The sequence below is a fragment of the Myotis brandtii genome, unplaced genomic scaffold (genome assembly GCF_000412655.1).
Source record: "Myotis brandtii unplaced genomic scaffold, ASM41265v1 scaffold4, whole genome shotgun sequence".
NCBI lineage: Eukaryota > Metazoa > Chordata > Mammalia > Chiroptera > Vespertilionidae > Myotis > Myotis brandtii.
Window position 1 is genome coordinate 2,025,435 of NW_005365371.1, and position 18,764 is coordinate 2,044,198.

General features: G+C 51.4%; 1 protein-coding gene across 1 annotated transcript in view; it reads right to left on the reverse strand.

Annotated features, from left to right (window-relative positions):
* Positions 1-18,764, reverse strand: part of ITGB5 (integrin, beta 5) — a 122,308-nt gene that overhangs the window by 10,945 nt on the left and 92,599 nt on the right. Inside the window, exon 12 of the mRNA XM_005873124.2 lies at positions 8-230. Within this exon, the coding sequence (XP_005873186.2) occupies positions 8-230 (223 nt within the window). The remainder of the gene's footprint in view (positions 1-7; positions 231-18,764) is intronic.

The following is an 18,764-nucleotide window of genomic DNA, read 5'->3' on the forward strand; positions in this document are numbered from 1 at the left end:
CTATTACCTCTTGGTGCTGCAAGCATCTGGGCAGGTCGGGCACTTCTCACATGTCTCCCCAAAGGCTCCGGGCTCTGTGCACTGGCACTGCCCACAGACGCAGTGCCCGCGGTCGCTGCAGATCTGGCCCTTCTTGCCCCGGCACGTGCTGATGTCTGTTGAGCAGTTACAGTTGTCCCCGATGTAACCTGCGTGGCACTTGCATTCTCCGCAGTGACATTCGCCGTGTCCTAAAAGGGCACACATAGCACATCATCACCTGCCTGCACCAACCACCCAGCGCCACCACAAGCCAGGCAGGCTCTGGGGGTCCAACAGAACGCGACTCTGTGCCTTCTGAGTCTGTCTGGGTGGGCAGAGAGGGCAGGGCAGCTGTGTGGTGGCTGGGGCTGGGCCTGTGCTCCAAGTTGGTCCAGAACTTGGCCACGTCATGCCATTGGACAGAACCCAGAGAGCTTCCGGACTCAGCTGTTGTGTGACTCGGTCCCCAAATATGCCCACATCCCGAGAACAGGACCTCATATACAGAGACCGCAGAACAACCGAGTGATGGATTTTGAGATGGGGTTCTCCTGGGGTACCAGTGGGCCCTAAGTGCCACCACGAGGGTCCATGTCAGGGGAAGGCTAAGGGGGACCAGCCAACAGAGCCAGGACGTGTACTGCTGCCTGTGAAGGAGGAGGAGGAGGCAGTGGCCTAGGAATGCAAGGAATGCAGCGTAGGAGGATGCAAAGGGCGGGAAAACAGAGGCTCCCGAGACCCTCCTCCAGAGCCTCTGGGGGGAGTGCTGACACCCTGACTTCAGCGCAGTGACAATGACTGCGGACTCTGCCCTCCAGAACCGAGAGGATAAGTTTGTGTTGTTCTAAGTCACTAGATGTGTGGGGATTTGGTACCGCTCAGTAGGAATCTAACACAGTTGCCATCCCCGGTCTGGGTGAGACGCTGAGTTCTTGCTCTGGCTGTGCACCCGCAGCCCAGAGTGGGCGACTGAGGGGCAGTCCGAGGGCAGCGGTGGCTGACACTGAACAGTGCTCACTACACACGCATCGGGCTTCACACCATAAACTCCATTGAATCTTACACCCCCTTCCCCCCGGGCGAGGGATCACCACACTCCTCACTTCCCAAGTGATGAAACCGAGACACAGAAAGGGAGCGGCTCGGTGCAGGTCACACAGCTGGCGGCCCGCAAGCCAGGACGCCAACCAGGGAGTCTGGCCCCAGGCCCAAGGTCTGACTCCAGGACCTACTGCCTCTCAGGAGAAAGGGGACGGAGCAGGCCCGAACCAGGATGAGAGCCAGCGGAGGGCACCCTGCTCCCCTCTGCAGGAGGGACCCCTTCCCGAGCCTGCAGGAGGGGGGCGGGCATCCCTCAGGTTCTGCGCGTGGCACGGGCAGGGAAATGCCCAGCTCAAAGGATCGAATGTGTTAGTGTGTGTGCACCCGGCATGTGTGTGAGGGTAAGCATGTACATAGGCATGTGTGTGAGTGTATGTATGACAGAGTAAGTGTGTGCACCGGGCATGTGTACGAGTGTGAGCACCGGGCATGTATAAGCAGGGGGTGTGCACACGTGATGGGCGGTGAAAAGCATGGAGAGTGCCACCTGCCAGCCGCCCGAAGACTGACAGTGAGTGGATTCTCAGTTCTCTACACCAGCAGACGCCGAAAGCAGCGCTATAAATGGGACCTGTATTTTAAAACTCTTCCTAACACGATTGTTGCAGCATATATACTTCCTGATGCCATTCTGCTAAGGCAGTATTATAGGATGAAGAGTGTATTTGCTGAGCACTCCCTTACACACGGGCAGGAGACTGGAGAGGCGGGATGGGCATCAGATGGGGGTGGGGGGGCCTGCATTTCCCTCCCACACCCGGGTCAGTCTCACAGCACCTTCTGTGAGACCACCAGGGAGCGCGACCCACAATCCAGGTCAGGACCGCACCTCAGGGAGGCTCTGCACCACCACCTCGTTCCTGCCCCTGCCTCTCTGTCAGCTCTGCAGTGCCAGGCGCTGCAGGTGGTGGGAGGCCATCTGGAGCAGCCAGGCCTCCAACCCTCCCAGGCCAACAGCCTCTCCACTAGCTCAGCCGGGGCTCAGAGCCACAGAGAGACTGTGTGGGGCCAGAGCACCCTCCCACCGCACGGCAATGCAGAGGCACAGGGCAGCCTCCCACATGGGTGGGGAAGCCAGGCAGGGCCGGGGGAGGCTGTGCAGTGCAGGTTAACTGCCGAGAAGCCGGTGTGCGGTGGGTGCTGGTGTGCGGTGTGTGCAGGGTGAGCCACAGGTGAGAGCAGCACCCTGCTGGGGCTGTGGGGAAGGGGGAGAGTGGGTGCACAGCTCATCCTGGGAGGGGACTGCGGTCCCTCCTCTCCGCCAGTCTATGAACAGCACTGGTGTAAACCATGGCTGGCAGGACACCACTCCCCACAGGAAGTCTTCCCAAATGAAACAGCTCCAAGCTGCAATCGCAAAATTCCCTCACTCTCTGGCCTCAGGGACCACACTGGTCAAGAGCCTGTTTTAAATTAACATGGCTCACTGTCGGGGGTCATCCCGCCCCCCAACATTCTATTACGAAAATTTCCAAACCAGCAGCCAAGTGAAAGAACTGTACAGTGAGCATCCAGCTACTCACCGTCAGTACGCTACCTGCTCCTGTAGCCACCTCTGTCGGGCCCTCGATCCATCAGCCATCAACCCATATTTTAGAAAATGCATTTCAAAGTGAGCTACAGGTGCCAGTGCACGCCAGGGGTAGGTCTGTAATATAGCTCGGGCACCCTCCAATGCCCGGTGCATCACACCATCCCACAGAGCAAAAGCGCACAAAGTGAAAGGCAGGTGGGTGCAGAACCTACGAGCAGCCAAGACGGCCCAGGCCAGAGGGGCTGCTCTGCTTGAGGCAGTGAGTGCTGTTTTTCTTCCTGCTCGAACTGTTCTGGCAGCCATTTACAATTACCCAGCCATGACCTGACACAGTATTCCGAAGTGTGGGAGTTCAGGAGAGGAAGTAGTACATTATCTCTGGAAGAGTGGGTTTTGGTTGAAGCGTGTGTGTGCTGATGGGAGCAGCTGCTCCCCGTGGGGACTGGGCCTCCAGCTGAAACTGGTGGCAAACCAGGCAGAGGTGCCCACTGCTCTGTACTGCCCACCAGACGCTGAGCGGCAGGTAAACCAGCTGCTTTGGGTACAGCAGGTACCGTGCAGGCCGAGAGCCCCCAAACCCAGTCCACAGCCAGGGCAGGTGAGCGTGCCCCAGCAGAGTCGGGAGTCATTTTCCATTACGGGTTGAAGTAGAGTCGGGAGTCACGGGCGGGACAGAGTGGGAGCTGACGATGCGCAGAGTGGCAGGGGAGAGGGACAGGACTCACCACAGAGACGTGAGCTCTTCCTGAGAGCCCCCACGACACCTGAGCACAGCCCAGACGCGGTAAGAAAGAGCCGTGCGCAGAGAACCTGGAGAGTGGACACAGCACGCAGCCACAGCCCACGCCAGTGGGGTGCGCAAGCAAGTGGGAGTCACTGAGGAACATCAGAAAGTCCTCAGCCGTGTGGACTTGGGATTCCAATATTTTCCGTTTCCAAAGCACAGTCCCGGCAAGCCAAAACTAGGAAAGAAACCCCGGCGCCATGCCTGGTGAAATGGCTGAAGCCACCTGAATGCTCGTCCTCAGTGACGCCCTGGATAGCTCGGGTTTAGCGTGTCCTCCTTCACGCCTACGGCAGGCAGTCCTGTCGAATTAAGGGGTGCTTTTCCAGGGAGCCTGGGCTGGGCCTCAGAATCCCCCTCAACATTGTACTCCAAGCAGGTTCTACCAACTCCTGGGAAAAACACACAAGAGGCAAGCCCTGGCCATCTTGGCTTAAAGCTCGAGAGTCTCCTTTAGAAAGCTTGACCCATATAGGGTATCAAAAACTAGGTAGGTCTGGTCACCTTTTGTCCTAATGCAACCGTCTCAGGTCGTGCAGTTGGGCCTCACCCGGCCTTTCCCTCAACCGGCATGCGCAGAGATTCCCCACATCTTCTGGTGAGCCCTTGGCCTCTCCTAACACCGCAGGAACACATGACATTACAATGACGAGGGTCATTTGGCCCTGTCCCAGAGACCAATTCCCTGTCAATCACTGAATGGGGGATGGGGCACATGATCACAGAGGGCCTAAGCAATGCCCGTACATGACAACAAAGCTCATTTAGCATGCTGCCCCCAACGCCGTGGCCGTGAGCCGAATGTAACGGCGCCTTTTTAGTATTGTGCAGACACAAAAATATTTTCATTGCACATAGATAGGGATATTGAGAGGCACGTGAAAGTACTTAGTGAGCTGTGAATTGCTCCATGTGCAAGTTATTATTAGTACTACCTTTGTTAGGATGATTGATAGCTAAATGGACAGGAAGTTGTAAATGTGTCTGTTTATGCAGAATTTCAGCTTCACAGAATTCAACAGCTTTCCTTCAGCACAACAGTGCTTGTGTGGGCTGGAGGCCAGGATGCAGCCCCTTGCCTCCTTTCATAAAATAGAAAGGCAGCTACTCAGAGGAAGAGGTACTCTTGACGCAGGCTGGGAAGGAGCTGCTGGCAGGAAGGAGTGGGACCAGTGCGTGGAAGCCAAAGGGGACATGAGAGGAAGCCGAGCACCAGGCTCTGTAGAGGTCAGAAAGGGCCAGTCCGACCGCAGCTGCTGGCCTCGTCCTCACTGGGGATGTGAGGGCGGAATTCAATGGGTGGAGGGGTGAGGAGGAGACAGCAGGCAACTCCACAGTAACCTGCTTGTGCAGGGGAAGGAAGCGAGGAGGAGGAGGGAGGGCAGGGGACACTGAAGATGGGCTATATCTGAGCATACTTCTGATTAAAGAAAAAGATTCAGAAGAGAGACGGTTTGGGGGGAAATGAGAAAATCGAGTGGCAAACTCCAGAGATCACAGCAAAGAGATGCAGTAGGAGAAAGGGGGGATGAGTGGAGGGGGGAGGCTGTGGCAGAGGGAGATGCTCCAGTCCTCAGTGCCAGCAGTAGAGTTCAAGGTCATGGCGATCAGCTGCATGAAGGCCACGGGGCTGGGCTGGAACCAAGTTCAAGCCTGTCCCCCACCATTTGCAATGCACACTTGGCAAATTGCTAAACCTGAGTGATGATGTTCCCTCATCTGTCAGTGAGGATGATGCCTTCCTCGCGGGAATGTTGTTAGAAGTATGGGCACTATTGCAAGTGAAGGCCCTCACCCAGGATCGGGCACATGAGGGCGCCCAGGAAGTGGTAGCTGGAACTTCGGGACTGCCATTGGGGCTGAGCAATCCAGGGGCTGGGAGACCAAGGTGGTGGGCAGCTCGCCACGGGGAAATGCAGTGGACAGTGGGACCTGGGGGAGAGGGGCGAGTGAGATGGAATGTACGGGTCAGGGATGGGGAAAGGTGGAGGACCATGTAGTGGGAGGGCACAACTCAAAGGAGGAGGGGCCTTCGAGGGGGTGAAGCAAAGATCTGAAGAGAACATTGAGAAACAAAGCAGGGGTGGGAGGGAGGAGGCCAGTTCCCCCAAACTACCCCCCAGCAATGCTCCTGGGGACCATCAGTTCCAGGAAAAAGAGGGGGTGGGGCTCCTGCAGAGGCTGGGAATGAAAAGGAGCAGGTCATGTGAAGGGTGGCGAAGAACAACGTCGAGATTCAAGGACACACTTAGAAAACGGGGTAGTAGGCGCAGCAGTTAACGCAGGACTTCTGGGAGCAGAGTGCCTGGGCTGGCCAGCTGGATCTGCTGTTTACCAGCAGGGGAGAATGCTCAACCCCCTGGATCTTGGTTTTTTCATTTTAAAATGGGATGAATAAAATGCGCCCCCCTGGTAGGGTTGTTGTGTGAGTGAAGCCACTCAATCTGTATAGAGCACTTGGTGTTGGCATATAGTAAGTGCTCAATAAATGTTAGCGCTCTCCACCATCACCATCATCACCATCACCATCATCACCACCATCATCGTTGTTATAATGGGAGCGAGGGGAGAGAGGCTTGAAGAGGATCTTGGAGGACTGGAGGGGAAGCGCTTTCTGGGAGCTCGGATCAAAGCCTTTCGGGATCAAAGCTCCCATGGGTTCCCTACTCCACACCCAGTCCGAGGGGAGAACACCTGGGGCCCCAGAGCTTGGGAGGAGGCTGACACAGCAGGGTGCCCCAGGCCCTGCTTGGGAGCTCCGGGAGGTGTGCCAGAGGATGGGGAGGGGAGATGGGCAGTGGTGGGGGGTGGGGGGATGCACAGTGCAGCCAGTGAGGGAGGGGACAACCTCCCCTCAGCAGGAAGGGACAGCTAGATGCCTGAGGCAGGGCTATGTGACCCGTGAGGTCCATCTCTCTCTCCATAGCTGGTCCAAAAATAGTTCCCATGCAGCTCTGGAATGCACTGTGGCTCCCTCGGGGGCAGCTTCCGTCCTGGCCCCTCCCCTCCGGGCTGGCAGAGTGGGGAGGTGGGGAGGGGGAGGACTAGCAGTTCCTGAGGACGGAAGGAAGGAATTCCTTTCTCCTTTCTCATGTTCCTGTCTCCCTCTCCCTCTCCCTCTGACACAGGGTATGCAATCACTTCCTCTCTTTCATTGCTTCCTCTCAGTTTCTGCCTCCCTCATGTATCCCGCTCTCCTCACAGCCCCGGGGGTGGGGTTGTGGGGGCTCCCTCTACTTCACTCACAGCCCTGGGTCAGCCCAGTCTCCCCCACCTCTCAGTCCCAAGCCAGCCATGTAAACAGGAAGCCCTGAGAGAAAAGAAAAGAAGGGGTGTGTCTGGAAAGCCTTGGCTCATTTGGGATATTTCCCTGTCACCGGGAGTCAGACCTGTCTGCGCTCTGCACACTCTGGGTGAGACCTGGGCCCAGCTCCTGGGCAGCCAGCTCTCTAACAACCTCCCCAACAACTCAGAGCTGCATGTGCTTCCAGTCGAGGGGTCTGCGGGACCCAGGGGCCCAGAGAATCTCCCGAGCCAGGGCAGCTGGGAGCGGCCCCCACAGCCGGGCCCTCTCCAGCATCGGAGGGTGTTTGGAGCCCCACTCTGAGCCTGTGGACACACCGCTGAGAGCAGCCTCACGGTCAATGACATCCTGGCGCCCACACACATCTCCATGGAGAACCAAAGCCAGACATCAGAGTGGGCTGACCTCCTGTGGCCAAACACACCCACAGGCTTGCAAAGGGTAGGGCCTCTCCGACTGACCCGACCGGGGCTTCAGCGGGAAGGGGAACTCCCTCCTAGGAAGCGCTCTTCCCGGTTCTCATTGACAACAGGCCCGTGTTGCATAACAGGCGAGTCCCTGCTCAGTCAGGCCCTTCCCCTGCTTTATCTTTCCCTTCCAGGCACTGGCTTTGGTCCCACAGAGTGGAAAACGGGGCTTCTTGAGATGCACAGGACATGTCCCCAGTCCCCTCATACGGGATCTTAGTGTGGCTCCCGGAACCTCAGCAGAAACGAAATAAACCTCCAGGGGCAAGAGAGAAGTCGCTCTTGACAAGCGGTGTCCTCACCGCAGGGCTTCCTCGGCCTGTAAATACCACGGGGGCTGGCCAAGGACCAGTTACCAGAGAACCTGCCAACCAGGGCCACCTCCTCCCACCGGGCAGCACAGTGCAGCGCCCCTCACGCTACATACCAGCCCTGAACTCACTGCAGAAAGTCTCCTCTGACAGTTCAGTCCTGTCCTTGTCCCTCCACCTGACACTCCTTGGAGCTGCTCAGTTGGGGACGTCCTTTCTGGAATGGGTGCCACTGCGCTATCTCAGCTACCTCCCTGCTGCTCTGGGCAACAGGCCAGCTTCCTCCCCAATAAAGGAGGGATAGTGCCTTGTCTATTTTACAGGATAGGGGACATCCTCCGTCAAGGTGCCTCAGAGAAATGTGAGGTTTAATCACTTTACCTGAATTATCTCATTAGTCCTCCCAATAACTCTATGGAGTGGTATAATTATTACCCTAATTTTCCCAGTTAGGAAAAACGAGGCACGGAGAGGCCAAGTAATTTATCCAAAGTCACAGAGCAGGTAGGAATTGGGGCTGGGATTTGAATCACAGTTGTGTGGTCCTGGAGCCCATATTTCTAACCACTGTACATACTGTCTCCCCGGTATAATCCAGTCATGATTAAGTGATAAAAATTAAAACAACTAACAGGATAAATGTTCAAGGTGACCCGGGGTGTGGTATAGTTGACAATGTACAACAGACCCATCCACAAGGCTGGCTTTTTTATCACTCATCAGTAAATCACTCCTGGCCATTTTCTTACCTGTAGTCCCATTTGTTTATTTATTTCTTTGTTTTCCCTTGCCGAAGGAGACATATCAGAAAAAATATTGCTACAAGAAATGTCTGAGATTTTACTGCCTATGTTTTTTTTCTAGGATTTCTATGGTTTCGAGTCTTATATTTCGAGTCTTTAATCCATTTTGAGTTTATTCTTGTGTGTGGTGTAAGAAGGTGGTCTAGGTGAAGGGATTAAGCAAAAGAAACCATCTTCTCCTTCCCCCCCAAAAGCCCTCATAGAGGCACAGAGAGGCCAAGTAATTTATCCAAAGTCACAGAGCAGGTAGGAATAAGGGCTGGAATTTCTATTTCAGACAACAGTGTGGTGATTACCAGAGAGAAAGGGGTGGAGGTGGGGGGAGGTAGAAGAGGGTAAAGGGGGGATAAATGGTGATGGAAGAGACATGACTTTGGTTGATGAACACACAGATGATGTATTATAGAACTGTATACTTGCAGCCTACAGAATTTTATTAACCAATGACACCCCAATAAATTCAATGACAATTCTTTAAAAAGATTGAAGAGACCTGAACATGTTCCATAGCTGATCAGAAGACTTCGTTAAAAGGGAGAGTGTTTATTTATTTACTCATTTGCTACATCTCATTAGCCTATACCAGGGGCCCTCAAACTACGGCCCGCGGGCCACATGCAAATACAAATATTGTATTTGTTCCCGTTTTGTTTTTTCACTTCAAAATAAGATATGTGCAGTGTGCAAAGGAATTTGTTCATAGTTTTTTTTAAACTGTAGTCCGGCGCTCCAACGGTCTGAGGGACAGTGAACTGGCCCCCTGTTTAAAAAGTTTGAGGACCCCTGGCCTACACCATACAAAGTAGACGGTATTTCATTTTTGTTTGTCCCATGCCCTAGCATGGCATCAGGCACATAGAATGTGGTTGCTGGTTGCTGGAAGCTATGAACATCATGACAAACGTGATGTACGGGGGCTCAGACATCAAATGCGGGAAATCAGAAAAGGCACAGAAGTATTAATGATGCTTATGAGCTCAAGTGTGACATTTGAGATACTTCAAATTCTTAACCCGTGTCCAAGAAACCCAGAGACTTCAGGGACCAGGAGGAAAAGAGGATCAAGATTTCTCTTTCCTCTAGGTCAGTGGTTCTCAACCTTCCTAATGCCGCGACCCTTTAATACAGTTCCTCATGTTGTGGTGACCCCCCAACCATAAAATTATCTTCGTTGCTATTTCATAACTGTAATTTTGCTACTGTTATGAATCATAATGTAAATATCTGATATGCAGGATGTATTTAGGCGACCCCTGTGAAAGGGTCGTTCGACCCCCAAAGGGGTCGCGACCCACAGGTTGAGAACTGCTGCTGTAGGGGGATGTGGTCACAGTCAGAGTCATTGCTCCCACTACAGTTCTTGCATATTGTTCAGATATCACAGGGCTCGGGGTGAAAGACTTCAGAGATACGAGCAATGATGCGTCCTTAGTCTCAGGGCCTTGGCTTAGTGTCAGCGAACCAGCCCTGACAAGGTCAACTAACAGCGCTTCACAACAGGCAATTCCTTGACAAGCCCCTCAGCCTTTGCCTTCACCTGCTGGGCCACATGTATCTGCAGCCGAATAGGACCACTACTAAACAAATAAGGCTTTAAGCCAAGCTTTCCCAAACCTCAACATTCCTTTCTGAGATGACGGCACTGGCTAGAAAGTGGACTCCTCTGTCAAAGGCTCGAGTCCTCCCAAAGGTTAGCTTTGCCCTTCTGGTCTTACACCTGATTTCTCAATGCGCCTGCTGGCCTCCAAGTCCCTCTGATTACCACCACAGTTCACACGAGAACAGCAAGGGAAGGACTTGGTCTCTAGCCCAACTCTACAGATCACAGGGAGATTAAGGTAATGAAGGGAAGATGGAAAAATCCCATGTTCTGTAATGACCTCACCTTTCTGGGTTCAAAGAAGTCTGTAAACAACTGAGTGGGACGAACCATCGTCCTCAGAGGACCCTGAGAATGCTGACTCAGAAAGGGAAACAGAAGGCCTGCGGCCAAAAGAACCAGAGCTACTGCAGACTGACACTGGGTTTGGCTAAACCTGCCCCATCTGCCTGGCAGGCACTTCTGGGGAAATGCCAGTCACACCTGAGGAGTCATGAATTCATGTGAGGGTTTCTATTTTCAACCTGGAACACCATCACACTGTTGTGGTTGGTGAGCAGTTGCCATATTCCACCCTCAGCTGGCCGCTGCTCAGAGCCTGGTGCAGGATCTCCAGGATGGGGCTGGTTTGGAATGTCACATGAGTGGGCCATGCTGACGCCTGGCTGAGGAGTCCGGCCAAGCCATGAGATGGCAGGAAGCAGCCGCCCAGAAGACAGTCCCCAGCTCCCAGCCCCCAGCCCCCGAGGGTTAAGGGAGTTGGGCTTTTCTTGGGTCAAGGCTTTGGGCCAACTTCACTGAGGAGTGCTGCCAGCCTGCCAATCCCCTCAGCCACCACCTCCCACGTGGTCAGGTCAGTAACAGCCACATCCATCTCCTGGAAGAGTAAGGACAACTCAATGAGATCATCCTGTCGAGAGTGTTTTATAAATTAAAACAGGCCAACGAAGGTTCATTTAAGGAAAGTGGGGTCAGCATAATCAATAACAAAGCCAGGCACCCGCTGAACACTAAGAGCAACACTCGGTACCTTTCATTAAATAATAATCATAGGTCTGGGACCTATGGTCCATGGTCCGTGTATGTCCTTCAGCCTGGTCCACTGTGTCTGATATATTCTTATGTAACCCAGAGACACCCACTTAGGAAAACAGAAACTAAATGTTTCCTAAAATGTTGACCAAAATAAGGAGCACTTATTAGATGAGACTTGGAAAATGTGGGCTAAATGCTTGGCTGGTAGCAGGGACGGCTGAACTCGTAATCCAGATATTTGGGAAGGGTCTCAGCTAATCAAAATAAATAAAATTAGGTGGAAGTTAGGTCACTATTACTTACAAGGCTCTCCTTGTCTGAATCTATAATCAAGAATCTCAAGGAGCTTTAGTCTAGATTCTGGGCCTCAGTTTCCCCAAATGTGAACAGTCAAAGCAGGTACTACACAGTTGACCCACTGTGTGTGATTGCTGGCGTTACAAAAGGCATGAGATGAACATCATCCCACTATTAGTGCTTTCTCATGATGAATGCGAAATACTATCAAATTAGCCTAAGTTTGTTTCCCAGAAAAGAAAAGGGGTATTAAAATATATTCTCCTTGTATTATTACATTCGCCTATTGCTGAAGAGCAACACAGTGATGTCGAACAGCATAGCAACCTGGGAAGTATATTCTTTAGCTTGGGGACAGTGGAGTCATTTGATCAAGACTTTTGGGGGTAGTGGTTATGGGCTAGGGCAGCCGTGGGCAAACTACGGCCCGCGGGCTGAATCTGCCCGTTTGAAATGAATAAAACTAAAAAAAAAAAAAAGACCGTACCCTTTTATGTAATGATGTTTACTTTGAATTTATATTAGTTCACACAAACACTCCATCCATGCTTTTGTTCCGGCCCTCCGGTCCAGTTTAAGTTTGCCCACCCCTGGGCTAGGGTGATAGGAGGCCCCCTCCTGTGGGTCAAAGGGCAACAGGTAGGGCTCAGAAAGGTGCCTTGGAGAGAAGAATCAAAACTCCCAGCAGGTCAGACTAGCTCAGAGCAACTTCCAGACACCCAGGAGCAGCTGGATCTAGGTGGAGTTCTTAGGTCAGAGTTCTTTCTGAGAGTCACAGACACTAACCCCACAGGAAAACAGGGCTCCAGCCAATCCCGCCCCACCCGGCCAGAGGCACTGAGCAGCAGAGGCCTGCAATCCATGATGTCACAGTTTCCAAAATCAAGACCAAATTCAAAGTGGCGGCTCAACACCCAAGAAATGGAACCAAAAGGACCTTAGAAACAACTCTTTCAGTCACAGAGGTCTCCCATGTTTTCAATTTAACTAAAAATGAAAATTTTTCTAACATGTTCTTCTATAATATCAAAAAGCTACCCCTGGCCTGGTTTTCTCAGTGGTTAGAGCATCAGCCCACAGACCAAAGGGTTGCAAGTTCGATTCCTGGTCAAGGGCACGTACCTCAGTTGCAGGTTCCCCAGCCCCAGTAGGGGCACAGGTGGAATTTCATTATTTCCTTCACAAGCCAAACTTCATGACCTTGAGGACCAGGCCTGAAGTTCAAAGGCATGCATAGACTCCTCCTGCACCCATACTTCCCTTTCCAAGTAGAGAGAGAAGGGCAGTGAGGTGAGATCCCATGCTTAGATTACCCCATTTTCACAATCACTGGCGACTTGTTGCATAAGATGTTTCTAAAAACAAGATCTGAGCAATGAGCAAGAGCAGTAAGAAAACTCCATCCCCAGAGCTAAGTTCGGAGCACGGAGCAGGGCAGGTTCTCAAAGTGGCTTCCCAACACTTTCTGTCTCATATAAATCTGGATGGTGAGGGGAGAAGCTTGAAGGATTCAGATCCTCATTCCTCAACCCCAGGAAGCTTCTGAGAAGTGGAAAATTCCAGGGGCCACAAAAAATGAGAAATTAATTCAAGACCACAAGCAACTCCAACTCTGCACCCACGGTACCCAGTACCACTTGGCCTATGAGGGTTGCTCACTGAGCTCTTGTGGACTGAGAAGAAAGCAGCAACCTACCGAAGACCAAGTGGCCCTCAGTGCGAGATCACTGTTTCCATGTCTGTGGCCTCACTGTCTAAGATCAGATACTTATTAAACTCGGGTTTTTCCAAAGAGCTTTCTCCAACGACAAGCTGTGGCAGCTAGCTGACTCCAGATCTAAGCAGCCCAGCTCGCTGGTTTATGTGACTGGTCTGAAAGATGCATTGTGTCCTTATGTGACGGGGGCCTACATTTCGGGTCCTTTTTGACTTTCAGTTGAACCTGAGCAATGTCTGGATACAGATGTTACAGTTAGAGAATTCCTGACATGAGATACCCATTGAGAACTTCCAAAACCAACATGTTTTGATGCCATGTGTCTCTCTAATGCTCATCTATGTGTAAGAAAATGTTCTTCCGGGAAGGGGGTGGGCATGTAATAGCCTTTACGGGATACCCCTGGGGAAGAGGCAGTGTGCCGGAGGTTTCACAGTAGGGCTCTATTTGATGCTCACGATGACCCTCTGGGGCATCTGTCAGAGAGGGTCCACGGAGAGTCTAAGGTCACAGGCAGAAGGGCACTGCCAGGCTTCAAGTCCAGATGTGAACATGCCCTGGTCCTCAACCACTCTGTTAAATGCTCTTTGGTGGCAATATCTTGAATGGGTATATTATTCCTCATAATCATAGTCATTGAAGAATTCTGTCACATGTTCTGCTCTCAGAGCCACCGTATCCTCAGTCCTCCAAAATGAATGTGAGCCTTGCGGCCTCTGCTGAGATGTAGCATTTACACCCCACCAGGCGAGGACACCTGATGCGTAGTACAGCCTCTGAGGGAGAGGGGCACTTTATCTAGAAAAAAAATACATATCCTTTGCATCCTCATATTTACAAATAGCAGCTGGTAACCATGAACACACTTAGCAGAGATTAGTATTTGTGGGAAGAACTTTCTAGGCCTCCCACCTGGGGCACACAGTGGGAGCCATCCCACCAAGAAGCCCCTTTCCTTATGTCCAATCTTGGTTCATTCAAAAGGTACTTGGGGCCCTAACCGGTTTGGCTCAGTGGATAGAGCGTCGGTCTGCGGACTGAAAGGTCCCAGGTTCGATTCCGGTCAAGGGCATGTACCTTGGTTGCGGGCACATTCCCAGTGGGGAGTGTGGTGCAGGAGGCTGGCTGATGTTTCTCTCTCATCGATGTTTCTAACTCTATCCCTCTCCCTTCCTCTCTGTAAAAAATCAATAAAATATATTTTTTTTAAAAAGTTACTTGGGGAGTCCTCTGCCAGGGAGCCACACCAGAGAAGGTCCTGTGACAAGTCATTTACAAAACATGCACTTTGCCATGGAGTGACAGAGGTGGATCTGTGCCCATAGCCTCAGCAATGGCCACCGGGCTGCGAAAATTGCCTTTCTGAAGAAAACAGTACAAATATGGTGAGACGTTCTTTTATAAACATATCTGGATAACTGTGGCCACAGGAACTGTTTCATTGGCAAGAATCAAGAAGTCCAGAACCAGGCCACGCTGCCAGAGGCACTTTTACCTGGGGAGGGTTCGCAGAGCTTGTGAGCCTTCTGGAAACCATCGCCCTGGCCCGGAGCGTATGCTTAGGTGCTGGCTCTGCCGCTAGGACTGACAGCACTAGTGTCGCTGTGTAGTTCTCCTTTTTTTTTTTTAATGTTTGGGAGAGAAATGCAGATGCCTCTTGACCTGCCACATATTAAAGGATATTATCTATATAATATATCTCTATACTGGATAAACTGCCCAAATAGCCTGTTAGATGCAGTAAAATATATGAGAATTTACTTAGATTACTTCGGGGATCTCACAGTCACATGACCAAAAGGGTGCTGTTAGGAATCCTATATCCGACTTGTTTTAAATTCTCTCAATATGTGAACCCCAAGAAGCAGGCTGACCATCAGCAAGTAATTCATTATACCCCAGTGCGGTCATTTTAAGTACAGAGGCTCAACAGTTTACCATAAAGGAGTAACTCGAATCCCAGGAAATGCACTGTTTGGGTGCAGAAACCAGCAAAGAGCAACAAAGTGTGAGCAATAATATTTTATTGCAGTAAAAACAGCTTCCCATGTTCTACCAGCAACACTTTACGAGGCTCAAGAGGACAGAAGCCCTCCCGATGGCCCCTGGAGCTCGCTCTGCACATACAGGAACCGTCTGTGGGCAGAACCCTTCCCTTCTCCGAGTTCTGCTGCCTCCAGAAACCACAGGGAGACACACCAGCCCTGACTGCCCACGCGTTCCCGGGACAGTGTGTCACAGAGCAACAGCATGGCTGTCCCATTGCTTCCAGACCTTAGTTTGATCTGCCTCACCGCTAACTTTTATGGTGTGTAACCTCCTACAAACCTGTAACTGCTTGCATTTCCCCCTCGGTCCTGGCTCTGGGTCAGGGAGCTGGGGGGACGGACTCTAAGCCTCTCATAGACGGAAAGACCAGAGAGAAGTGGAAGGAGCTGTCCCAGCAGTTCTGGCCCTGGCTCTACCTCCATCCCCATCTGAAGACAAACCACAACCACAGTCCCCTTGCCGGACGGGCTGCAGGGCCCAGGGCTGAGGAAGACTGAGAGAACGCTGATGTCAGCTGCCCGGGAGTCTCTGAGTCAGCATCTTTAAGACCAGAGTGGTTATTGGGAAACAGAATTCTCCCACAAAAAACCCACATGGAGCAGCAGCCCAAGAGCTCAAAACCAACATGCACAACCCCAGAGTGGGGCTCCAAGCCCTTGGCCACGGATGCAAAGGAACCGAGAAATGGAGACCCTCCCACACCCGCTCACGGCCACCTCTGTCGAGTTTGAGAGACAACGAAGGAACGGAGAGCTGGGAGCTGCATGGATGCTCAAGGAGCCGCTGCCTGGGTGTGTTATGAAGTCCTGCCCGGAGCTGGCTCCTTTCAAGTCCTTCCTCAATAATCAAAACAACAGTGACCTCATTCCAGAAACTGCTTTCCCCAGGAGGACTTGGAAAGCTTTACGTTTCAACCCGTTGTTGCTTTAAAGTGAAGGGCTTGGAAAGGAGGCTCACCGGGGATGCGATGGAAAGCGTCAAAATGGCCTGGTCGACGATGGAGTAAAATAACTGAACTTCAGTGCTTCTTAGGATATAATAGTATGGGGGAGGGGACGAGGGAGCAAGACACGAAACTGTACATGGCCACAGACACACACGAACTTCAAAAAAAGTTTAGAAGGAAAAATACTAAGTCTTAAAGCATGAGTGATGGAATTATGAATATCTTTCTTTCTCTTCTTCAGAACATTCCAGACCCCAGCAGGACCCTCCACCTAGCTAGTCATGCTCTTGACTGCGCACACATGCGCACCAGTGAGGGTGAGACATTCCTTATCTGGCTCACCAGGTGGCCCAATCAGTCCCGTCACCAAGGAGACAGACGGCAAACTTCCTGGTATTTTTCCGTTTTCTTTAAGAATATGCATGGCGCTCCCAGTGTGGGGGAAAAGACACCACATGTCAGCAATCCCGGGAGTGAGTGACTTGAAGCATCGTGCATGTGGGACCCTCAAAGGCTTCCCGAACCTTCGTGTCTCCACCGCAGGACTGCATGGAGGGCGGGGAGGAGGGAGAGCACCGGGCTGGCAGACTGAAGGGCAAGACCAACTCGGAACTGTGCGTTCTGGTGGGGGAGCAAAAGAGCTGCACTTCCACTCAGCTACAGACAAGACAACTCCTGTTTCCAAAGTAACAAGTTCTCACTACTGAGGCCACGCACACCTCATCCAGCACCCGCCCTTCACCTCCAGGCTCGGGGCCCACTCCCAGAACCGGGGCCCATCACAGAACCGTCACATCTGAGAGGGAGAGGAGGCCTCTCTGCGCCTGGGCCGTTTCCTGCCAAGCCCAGGCCCGGCCCTGTGTCTATGCCTTCTTCAATTCTCAGAACAATGCAGAAACAAGGGGTGCTGGCCGCGTTAGAGACAGCAGAGCTGAGTCCAGGACAACCCACGCAGCAGGCGGATAAGCTGTGGGGACGGAGCGTGCCTGTCGCTGACTTGGAAGCCCTGGCTGCCCAGCAGCCTCTGGATGATGACCTATCAGGGGATTATTTCTGGCTCCTGAGGGGAAAGGAGTGACAGTTCTGTGAAAATATTTGCTAAAATGTTTAAAAACAAAACAAACACTGCTGAAAGCCAACTGCAGACACTGCCAGGAGTCCTGTCCTTGTCCCTCCGCCTGACACTCCTTGGAGCTGCTCAGTTGGGGACGTCCTTTCTGGAATGGGTGCCACTGCGCTATCTCAGCTACCTTCCTGCTGCTCTGGGCAACAGGCCAGCTTCCTCCTCAATAAAGGAGGGATAGTGCCTTGTCTATTTACAGGATTGGGGACATCCTCCGTCAATGTGCCTCAGAGAAATGTGAGGTTTAAGCACTTTACCTGAATTATCTCATTAGTCCTCCCAATACCTCCATGGGGTGGTATAATTATTACCCTAATTTTCCCAGTTATGAAAAATGAGGCACAGAGAGGCCAAGTAATTTATCCAAAGTCACAGAGCAGGTAGGAATTGGGGCTGGGATTTGAATCACAGTTGTGTGGTCCTGGAGCCCATATTTCTAACCACTGTACATACTGTCTCCCCAGTATAATCCAGTCATGATTAAGTGATAAAAATTAAAACAACTAACAGGATAAATGTTCAAGGTGACCCGGGGTGTGGTATAGTTGACAATGTACAACAGACCCATCCACAAGGCTGGCTTTTTATCACTCATCAGTAAATCACTCCTGGCCATTTTCTTACCTGTAGTCCCATTTGTTTATTTATTTCTTTGTTTTCCCTTGCCGAAGGAGACATATCAGAAAAAATATTGCTACAAGAAATGTCTGAGATTTTACTGCCTATGTTTTTTTTCTAGGATTTCTATGGTTTCGAGTCTTATATTTCGAGTCTTTAATCGATTTTGAGTTTATTCTTGTGTGTGGTGTAAGAAGGTGGTCTAGGTGAAGGGATTAAGCAAAAGAAACCATCTTCTCCTTCCCCCCCAAAAGCCCTCATAGAGGCACAGAGAGGCCAAGTAATTTATCCAAAGTCACAGAGCAGGTAGGAATAAGGGCTGGGATTTCTATTTCAGACAACAGTGTGGTGATTACCAGAGAGAAAGGGGTGGAGGTGGGGGGAGGTAGAAGAGGGTAAAGGGGGGATAAATGGTGATGGAAGAGACATGACTTGGGTTGATGAACACACAATACAATACACAGATGATGTATTATAGAACTGTACACTTGAAACCTACAGAATTTTATTAACCAATGACACCCCAATAAATTCAATGACAATTTTTAGAAAAGACTGAAGAGACCTGAACATGTTCCATAGCTGATCAGAAGACTTCGTTAAAAGGGAGAGTGTTTATTTATTTACTCATTTGCTACATCTCATTAGCCTATACCAGGGGCCCTCAAACTACGGCCCGCGGGCCACATGCAAATACAAATATTGTATTTGTTCCCGTTTTGTTTTTTCACTTCAAAATAAGATATGTGCAGTGTGCAAAGGAATTTGTTCATAGTTTTTTTTAAACTATAGTCCGGCGCTCCAACGGTCTGAGGGACAGTGAACTGGCCCCCTGTTTAAAAAGTTTGAGGACCCCTGGCCTACACCATACAAAGTAGACGGTGTTTCATTTTTGTTTGTCCCATGCCTAGCATGGCATCACGCACACAGAATGTGGTTGCTGGTTGCTGGAAGCTATGAACATCATGACAAACCTGATGTACTGGGGCTCAGACATCAAATGCGGGAAATCAGAAAAGGCACAGAAGTATTAATGATGCTTATGAGCTCAAGT